We start from the raw sequence: 8,881 nt of genomic DNA, 5'->3' as shown, positions 1-8,881 counted from the left end.
CTTGAGAAGTGTAAATAAGATATGAATTACAGAGGACTCCCAAAATTCCTGGCACACAGTAGGTATTTAACCTATTTTATCTGTCAGAGTTATCTCACTGTCCACTGGGAATGCACTGGTCTAAACACACGGTTGTTATTTTATTGACTAATCCAACATCCCTTCACGGTTGTTATTTTATTGACTAATCCAACATCCCTTGGAAAAAACTTGACAAGCTCTTTACCATGTACATGTCCTGTCCCCTTAATCATCTGCGAATGAAAGTTTATGCCTTTATTTGAATCTTATCTGCAGCAAAAACTTCTCCAATATGCATTCTTGGGGGAAAAATAACTCAGGATATGAGAAAGACACAGCTTTTAAAGTTATTTTTATTTATTCTTTGGGAATTTCGTGCATGTAGACAATTTATTAAGATCATTACTTGCATGTATTCGCTGGGTTTGTTGACCTTACCAAAAGGCTGATCAAAATATGACTTTAACCTACCCTACTCTAAATAACATAGCACTAAAAATTTATTTTTAAGGACCCAACATGTGAACATGTGTTTGCTAGTCAAAAGTAATTATCACTACAAAATTGTTTTGCCTTTGAGAGATTAAATAAGACAAAAATGCTAGAACCCTCCCTAAGCTTGCTCACAGCAGACCAACTGTTTGAGAAATGCAGTACTTTTTGTTAATTGCAAACTACCACCTTGGCACTCCCAAAATACCAATATTTCACCCTGTTTTCCCACCAGTATCCCATAAGTCCTGATTCTAACCTGTTGCTGCCAGAAATATAGTCACCATGAAGTCCATTCTGAACACATTTCCCCAGGGTAAGTCCAGAAATAAAGAATTAACACTCAAACCAAGGAGACAAAGTCGTGAACTGTGCCTACCTTAGGGGATATAATATCAAAGTGAGAAAAGGAAAGTTGATTCTCTTGGGCTTTGCCAAATTGGATAGCTTAGAATAGAGCAGGAAAAGGAAGCAGTCTTTTCTATATAAAGATAACAATACTAATTAACACATGCTAATTGATCTTCTGTAGTATAAACAAGAGTCACCACCCACGTGGTTGGTTAGTAGTCCTTAGCAGGGTATAAAAAGCAAGAGACAGTAAGGAAAGAGACCAGACTAAGAACTCTCTCCATCTTGTAAGCCCACCCAGAACCTCCACCTCTAACAACATGGTCAGCTCCTGTTGTGGCTCTGTCTGCTCTGAGGAGGGCTGTGGCCAAGGCTGCTGCCAGCCCAGCTGCTGTCAGACTACCTGCTGTAGGACCACCTGCTGCCGCCCCAGCTGTTGTGTGTCCAGCTGCTGCAGGCCCAGCTGCTGTGTGTCCAGCTGCTGCAGGCCCAGCTGCTGTGTGTCCAGCTGCTGCAGGCCCAGCTGCTGTGTGTCCAGCTGTTGCAGACCCCAGTGTTGTCAGTCTGTGTGCTGCCAGCCCACCTGCTGCCGCCCCAGCTGTTGTCGCCCCAGCTGCTGCATCTCCAGCTGCTGCCAACCCTCCTGTGGTGGTTCCAGCTGCTGCCGCCCCTGCTGTCAGCCCTGCTGTCGTCCTTGCTGCTGTCTGAGACCAGTCTGTGGTCAGGTCTGCTGCCAAAGCACCTGCTACCGCCCCACCTGTGTCATCTCCACCTGCCCCCGCCCCATGTGCTGTGCCACCCCCTGCTGCTAAATCTTTTGTTTGAATGTGCCATTTACCTCCTCAATCTCTACAAATGAAGTCCTTCCTTCTAAAAAGTGCAATGTTTGAGGGACTTGATCTCCTCAGTCCCAGAAGTCAGACTTGTTTGCAATTGTTCCCTGTGCACATTCTGCCTTCTCTCCAAAGTTCTTCCTTAGAATGATTTTATCAAAAACCTCCATATAGCTTAACAGGTCTCCCCCAACATGCCTCAGCTTGTATTTTTATCTATTCATCATGCTGCAGGAATTTAAATTATCCCTGGCACTTGGAGGAGCGTGCATTTTAAGCTTGTGACATTAAAATCTATTAATTGTCTTTTATAGCTTTTGCAAAGTTTTTTTTATATTTTACTACTTCTGCATAACAAAAATAAACATCCAACACAAGGATAATGACAATTGAATGTGACTGCTTCTTTCTTTAAAAATGTATGTGTAAATATGTAAATGAAAAGAGGGTGAGTGAATAGTTCAAAGGATAAAGGCAGTTAATTAATCTGTTAGTTAGTCCTGTTGATCAGAGTTGCAAACCTGGCATTCACGTGGTGGGAGGAGACTGACTCCCATGAGTGGTTCTCTGATTGCACACATGCTGTGGCAACTGCGAACACACACACACACACACACACACACACACACACACACACACACACATTGTGAGAGAGAGAGAGAGAGAGAGAGAGAGAGAGAGAATTAAAATTAAAAGAGAGAAAGAAACCTTGAAACCTTTGCATGTTTCCTGGGTAAATGTAATTGTTTATCTTAGTTACTTAGCTACCTAGTTAATTTTTTGAGATTGTGGGGGGTTTTTTTGAGATTGTATTTTAATAAAGACATTTCTCCTTCCCAATCCGTTCTTATATCCCACCCTGCTCTCCTTCAAATCTATCCCCTCCTTTTTTCATCAGTTCTCATTGTATATGCATATATTCCCAGATATAACCTATTCAGCCCACTACAGAAAACCACAACCAATCATCGTGCAGCGTTGTGGAGCACGGTCCCAACAGATACATCTATAACAAGCATCCCCTCACCCCTGGCTCAGGGAACACTGTGAAAGAGACGATGGAAAGATTTTAAGAACAAGAGGATCAAGGAATTTGCTGTGAGATCATGCCTCCTAGTGATACCAAAACCTACACCCATACATCTCACAAGCATGGCTGCCGCCTACGTGTGAATTGTATTTTGGTACACCTAAAAAGCAGACAATACCCTTATCAGTTGCAGATTTCCATTCATTTTCATGGCCATCAAACCATCTCTCTTGTCCTTCCCCACACCTGATCCTGAATTCCCCCATTTCCCTCCCAGTCTCCCCCCGCCTCCCAGTTTCCTCCCTCCATCTGCCTCTTATGTGTATTTTATTCCCCCTCCTAAGTGAGAGTCAAGTTTCCTCACTTGGACCTTCCTTCTTGTTTAGCTTCTTTGGGTCTGTGGAGTATAACATATTGCCTGTCTTTTATAGCTAATATCCACTAACTAGTGAGTACATACCATGTATGTCCTTTTGGTACTGGGTTACCTCACTCGGGATGCTATTCTCAAGTTTCACCCATTTGCCTGCAAAATTAATGATGTGTTGGTTCTTATTAGCTGAATAATATTCCATTGCGTAGACGTACCGAATTTTCTTTATCCATTCTTCAATTGATCAATATGTAGGTTGTTTCCAGTTTCTGGCTATTATGAACATATTTGGCTGTGAACATATTTAAGCAACTGTCTTTGTGAAACGTTGGAGCATCTTTTGGGTGTAGGCCCAGGAGTGGTATAGCTGGGTCTTGAGGTAGTTTTGCTTACAGTCCTTAGAGCATAGTGTCCTCTGAGAGACTCCACCCAGAGAGATACACACACCCACAACCAAACAATTGATGGAGCTTGGGAACTCTTATGGAAGAACAGGAGGAAGGATTGTGGGCCCCAAAGGGGATAGGAACTGCTCAGAAAGAGCAACAGAGTCAACTAACCTGGACTCTGGGGCTCTTAGAGTCTGAACTACCAACCAAAGAGCAAACATAGGCTGGACCAAGGCCTCCCCATTCATATGTAGCAGATGTGCAGCTTGGCCTTCATGTGGGTTCAGAACATCCGGAACGGGGGCTCTCCCAAAAGCTGTTGCTTATACGTGGGATGTGTTCTTCTATCTGGGCTGCCTTCCCTGGCCTCAGTGAGAGAGGAAGCACCTAGCCTCACAGACACTTGAAGTGCCAGGAGGAGCAGGGAGGGAGGGGAATATAGGGAGGCAGGGCTGCCCCAACCTGCTCCGGAGAAGAAGGGGAGAGGAAATAGGGAAGGATTGTGGGGGAGGTGGGGACTGGGAAAGGACAGTGAGCGAGATGGCGAGACATAAAGTAAATAAGTAAAAGAAAACAATTAATTAAATTTTTTTTAAAAAAAGCAGATAATACAATGAGTCAAAATTCTGAGGGAAATGAAGTAGCCTCGTGTTTAGAAAGTCTTCATTGTTTCAGGTAAATTAATCACTTTCTAGGGATGTTTGTTTTGTCTTGTTTTTGTTTGTTTGTTTGTTTGTTTGTTTGTTTTTAGGGGAGTGGAATTAAAGATAATGGAGCAGCCATGAGTACATAGCAGGGAGAATTATCCAGGAAGACTGAACACAGCCCACATGACCTTTCATTCTCATTGGGAGGATTAAAAACAGCCAATGGGCAGCTTAGCAAAATCTTTACATGTTCTACTCCAGAGTCGAGTGTGGTGAACCTCGTGTCCACATGCGTGCTTCATGAGGGCAGGTTATCCATGGGGCATTCATCCTCTCATGTAGAAAGACCATTTCTGAGGCAGACAAGTGATGTGAATGAAAGGCAGGTAAAGTCCTTTGCAGTTGCTGGAGGTGGTGGTTTTCTCTGAGGTTGTCCCTTTCCCAGGTGGCGTGATAAAGAACCACATTTCCCACTTAGACATGCTTCAAACATGTCATTCCATGTTCTGAACTCCCCCCAAGACTACTAAGCCTGCCCACGAGTACCCTTCCAGCTTTGTTTTTCCCAGTATCTAATCCCACTCTCTTTCCTTCCCTTCCACGAGAGCTGATCCTTAAAACATGTCCCATGAACCTGCCGCACGCTGATCTCTGTCTCAGCTCATGCTTTCTGGAGATTCCCACCTCCTCCCAAAACCTGTTCATGATTGATGGCTTGAGAGCTAGAACCATTCATTAAAATGGATGTTCAATCTCTCGGTGCCTCGTAGAAATAAGAATGCAAGCACGACGACAGAAATATGTTGCACGTGATCCAAGAAGAAAATAACAAAGTTTATATAAATAACATTTATTCCTTTCTAGGAAAATCTCTCCCTCTCCCTCTCCCTCTCCCTCTCCCTCTCCCTCTCCCTCTCCCTCTCCCTCTCCCTCTCCCTCTCCCTCTCCCTCTCCCTCTCCCTCTCCCTCTCCCTCTCCTTCTCCCTCCCCCTCTCTCTCTCCTTCCTTCCTTCCCTCCCTCCCTCCCTCTTCCTCCCCCACACAGTCTTTAGAATTTAAAACAACACAAGAGTCTGTGACCAACAGTAAATTCCTCTTCCTGAGTCACTGCTAATCTCATTCAGGATCCATTGGTATGTACTGCAGCCTTATTAAGGCCACCCATACACACAGTAAGCACACATCACTCACTCACACACCTGGGCTTTGCCCACAGTTTAATCTCATCATTAATACAAATGCTTTGGATTTCCCCCCACTCTTTGGACCAGTTTTCCCCAATTCCTCTCTTGGACCTTCCAGGATGGAGTCTTTGTCCAGGGTTCTGTAGTGTGTGAAATTCAAGCAAAGTCAAAGGGTGTTCAGAAATATTTTGGGCTAATTGATAGTTTTCCTAGCAGTAAGAGTGAAACTGGGAAGTCTGGGGCAAAAACAAAAAATATGGATGTTATGGTTTGGTAAGTGCCTCCCCTCCTACCCCCACTCCCATGGCTGTAGACATGTTAGTTGAGCAGTGCACTCTCAGTGCACATTCATGGACGTCTGCAAACAAATCTTCCACTGCAAATCAAGGCTTCTGCAGCTTTCTACCCATAGCCTTTATCTGGTGAGACACCCTCAGTGCCGCATAAGCAATATGAATATTTGGCTAATGGATTAGATAAATAAATGGTGACTTTTGAACTATTTCCTGTCTTTTCTCCAATACATACAATGGCCCATCTTGCGTTTCCATCTACTCCACAAACCACTATCATGAAGTAGAATGTGCTGAGTTAGAAGTTAGGGTCATGACATGTGAAGAGGGACGTTTAGCAGAACAGACACCGTGCAGGAGCAAACATCTCTGCTGAGTCTTGATGGGCGAGCAGCATTCCAAGAAGATGAAACACCTCCAGCAAAGGCTGCAAGCTTAATTCTTCACACTCCCTCTGCTACTCAGAGGCAGGTTCAGCTCGCGTTGTGTTTCCTCTTGGCCAGATGTTTCGGTTTTAGCCTCTCTGTGCTTCTTTAGTCCGCTCTATCAAAAGAAGAATGAATAGCACATCAGAGAACTATGTTAAAAACAAAAGAAATACAATACAATCACAAAGTGCCTGATACATAGTTACACTTTACAAACTATATCCCCTACACACAGCACACACAGGGTCAAATGTGTAGCAACATTTTACAAACTACACCCCCACCAAAGGTACGTGGAACACATTCAAATACTGCACATTTTGATTTTAATTATTTCATTAAAGTCATTGGAATTTTTTATCTTGTGCCAAATGGCTCCCTCTGACTGTGTCTTTTCCAACCACTCACAGAAAGGAGTGAGGGTTACCTGCTCTATGCCTAGAATAGCCAGCAGAAACTCCTGCACATATATTGCCAAAATCTCTCACTGTCTCTCTCTGTCTCTGTCTCTGTTACTGTCTCTCTCCCCCCTCTCCCTCCCTCTTTCTATCTCTTCCCCTCCCTCCCTCTCCCCCTCCCTCTTTCACACACACACATACACACACACACACACACACACACACACACACAGAGCAGTCTCTGACCAAAAGTAAACGCCCCTTCATGAGTCATTGCTTATCTCATTCAAGATTCTTTGCATTACAGCCTTACTGTATGAAATATATTATTATTAATATATATGTTATTACACATTGTATTTTGTATATAATAATGCCTTTATGTCTTTCTGGAGAACAATTAAGAGTGGTGAAATTTTATTCATCTTTTAACTGTGAAACTGCACAGTACATTTTTTTCACTCAGCAAGGCATTCAAAAAACATACAGAGTAGGTACTATATTAGCATTTTATCACATTTATCTACCTTTCTACCTATTTATTTATTCATTTATTTACTGTGTGTATGTGTGTGGGTACATACACCATGTGGATCCCGGGGTTGGAATTCAGGTCATCAAACTTGGCAGCAAATGCCTTTACCTGCTGTTTAATATATATATCTCCCAGTCAAAGGTACAAGGAACACATTCATATACTGCATATTTATTTTGATTTTGTTTCATTAAAGTCATTGGAATCCTTTATCTTGTGCCAAATGGCTCCCTTTGCCTGTGTCTTATCAGAGGAGACTTGGAGTGCCTTCTCTGTGTGTTTTTTGAATGCCTTAGTGAGCAAAAAATCTACTATGCAGTTTCATGATTAAACAATGAATAAAATCTCCCCACTCTTATTCGTTCTTCAGAAAGACATACAAAAATAATAATTGAGTTTCTATTATTTCTAAGTGGTTGCACCACTGCCAAGCTCTTTGACTTAAGATAGTGGAGTGAGAGCTGACAATTTAGAATGTTCTCAGGCCTGCTCATCTCCCAGATCCTCTACTGGACGCACAAAGTCACCATCGTCCTCATGAGAGATGGACAGCCTCCTTCTAAACAGTCTTTCCTTTTAACTCCTTCCTGAATCTCGCCTGGAATGAACATTCCTTGACAGCAAAAGGCATACTGGATTTTGTGAAAGATTATTTCTATGATTTGCAAGGAATGGTGTTCAGATGGGGGAGAATGTCATATTTGGAAAACAAAATGCCAGAGAGTCATGGGACAAGTTACTCGCAACAACAAGTGGAAAAAAATGCAAGCAGTGTTTTAGTTGCAAATACAGGACTATCAGGAAAAGAAAATGTCATGCTTTCTTTCTATTGGAGTATTTAACTAGAAACATTACAATTATGTAATTAAATGATTACGTTTTCCAAGAAGGTAAATACTAGCAAGGAAATAATGACGTAGTCATATGAGGTGCTCAGTGGGGTATAAAAGGGGGTGTGGGGCAAGGAGACTTCCAAACCCAATACCTTCACTCTCTCATAAATCCACCCAGAACCTCCACCTCTGACACCATGGTCAACTCTTGTTGCGGCTCTGTCTGCTCTGAGGAGGGATGCGGCCAAGGCTGCTGCCAGCCCAGCTGCTGTCAGACCACCTGCTGTAGGACCACCTGCTGCCGCCCCAGCTGCTGTGTGTCCAGCTGCTGCAGGCCCAGCTGCTGCATCTCCAGCTGCTGCAGGCCCCAGTGTTGTCAGTCTGTGTGCTGCCAGCCTACATGCTGCCGCCCCAGCTGCTGCCGCCCCAGCTGCTGTGTGTCCAGCTGTTGCAGGCCCAGCTGCTGTGTGTCCAGCTGTTGCAGGCCCAGCTGCTGTGTGTCCAGCTGTTGCAGGCCCCAGTGTTGTCAGTCTGTGTGCTGCCAGCCCACCTGCTGCCGCCCCAGCTGTTGTCGCCCCAGCTGCTGCATCTCCAGCTGCTGCCAACCCTCCTGTGGTGGTTCCAGCTGCTGCCGCCCCTGCTGTCGGCCCTGCTGTCGCCCTTGCTGCTGTCTGAGACCAGTCTGTGGTCAGGTTGGCTGCCAAAGCACTTGCTACCGCCCCACCTGTGTCATCTCCACCTGCCCCCGCCCCATGTGCTGTGCCACCCCCTGCTGCTGAGTTCCCTGCTGTAGACTCATCTCCTCTTACAAATGTGTACCATTCTAGCGTGTGAAGCCACAGATCACATGGAATGTGTTCTACATCATTTAGCAGGATGGACCATAAAGTTCCAGTGAGCCCACCATCCTCCCCAAAGTCAGTCAACACCCCCTGGCTCACTTTACATTCTCTTGTTTGCTACCATGTCTTTCTAATATTGGTACTGTGCTGAAATTAATCTCTAAGTTATGACCTAAGAATTTACCCCAAGTCACCAAATTGATTGGCCTCGTAGCTCTAAATTATTCTTCCT

The 8,881-nt window shown here is 44.3% G+C and overlaps 2 protein-coding genes across 4 annotated transcripts; both read left to right on the top strand.

Moving 5' to 3' along the window:
• Positions 1 to 1,184: 1,184 nt before the first annotated feature.
• Krtap4-7 (keratin associated protein 4-7) lies at positions 1,185 to 1,676 on the top strand. The gene is made up of 2 exons (XM_063270041.1): positions 1,185 to 1,321; positions 1,412 to 1,676. The coding sequence occupies exons 1-2, from the start codon at positions 1,185 to 1,187 to the stop codon at positions 1,674 to 1,676; spliced, it is 402 nt and encodes a 133-aa protein (XP_063126111.1).
• Positions 1,677 to 8,004: 6,328 nt separating this feature from the next.
• Krtap4-7l2 (keratin associated protein 4-7 like 2) lies at positions 8,005 to 8,586 on the top strand. Of its 3 annotated transcripts, none has more exons than XM_006247447.3 (2): positions 8,005 to 8,261; positions 8,322 to 8,586. In XM_006247447.3, exons 1-2 carry the CDS (start codon positions 8,005 to 8,007, stop codon positions 8,584 to 8,586), a joined length of 522 nt encoding a protein of 173 aa, XP_006247509.1. The 3 variants fall into 3 exon arrangements, with proteins under 3 accessions (XP_006247509.1, XP_006247508.1, XP_008766431.1); XM_006247446.3 differs by having other exon boundaries at positions 8,005 to 8,304; positions 8,353 to 8,586; XM_008768209.2 differs by having other exon boundaries at positions 8,005 to 8,372; positions 8,457 to 8,586.
• Positions 8,587 to 8,881: the final 295 nt, after the last annotated feature.

This window comes from Rattus norvegicus, chromosome 10 (genome assembly GCF_036323735.1).
Source record: "Rattus norvegicus strain BN/NHsdMcwi chromosome 10, GRCr8, whole genome shotgun sequence".
Taxonomy (NCBI): domain Eukaryota; kingdom Metazoa; phylum Chordata; class Mammalia; order Rodentia; family Muridae; genus Rattus; species Rattus norvegicus.
This window is presented reverse-complemented; position numbering and strand designations above follow the sequence as displayed.

What these genes read in the sequence shown, in the direction of transcription:
- Krtap4-7 (XM_063270041.1), top strand. Translation starts at nt 1,185, where the DNA reads ATGGTCAGCTCCTGTTGTGGCTCTGTCTGCTCTGAGGAGGGCTGTGGC. An exon ending in TGTGTGTCCAGCTGCTGCAG is followed by an intron (nt 1,322 to 1,411) that starts GCCCAGCTGCTG and finishes CAGCTGTTGCAG; the next exon opens with ACCCCAGTGTTGTCAGTCTG.
- Krtap4-7l2 (XM_006247446.3), top strand. Translation starts at nt 8,005, where the DNA reads ATGGTCAACTCTTGTTGCGGCTCTGTCTGCTCTGAGGAGGGATGCGGC. An exon ending in GTTGCAGGCCCAGCTGCTGT is followed by an intron (nt 8,305 to 8,352) that starts GTGTCCAGCTGT and finishes GTGTGCTGCCAG; the next exon opens with CCCACCTGCTGCCGCCCCAG.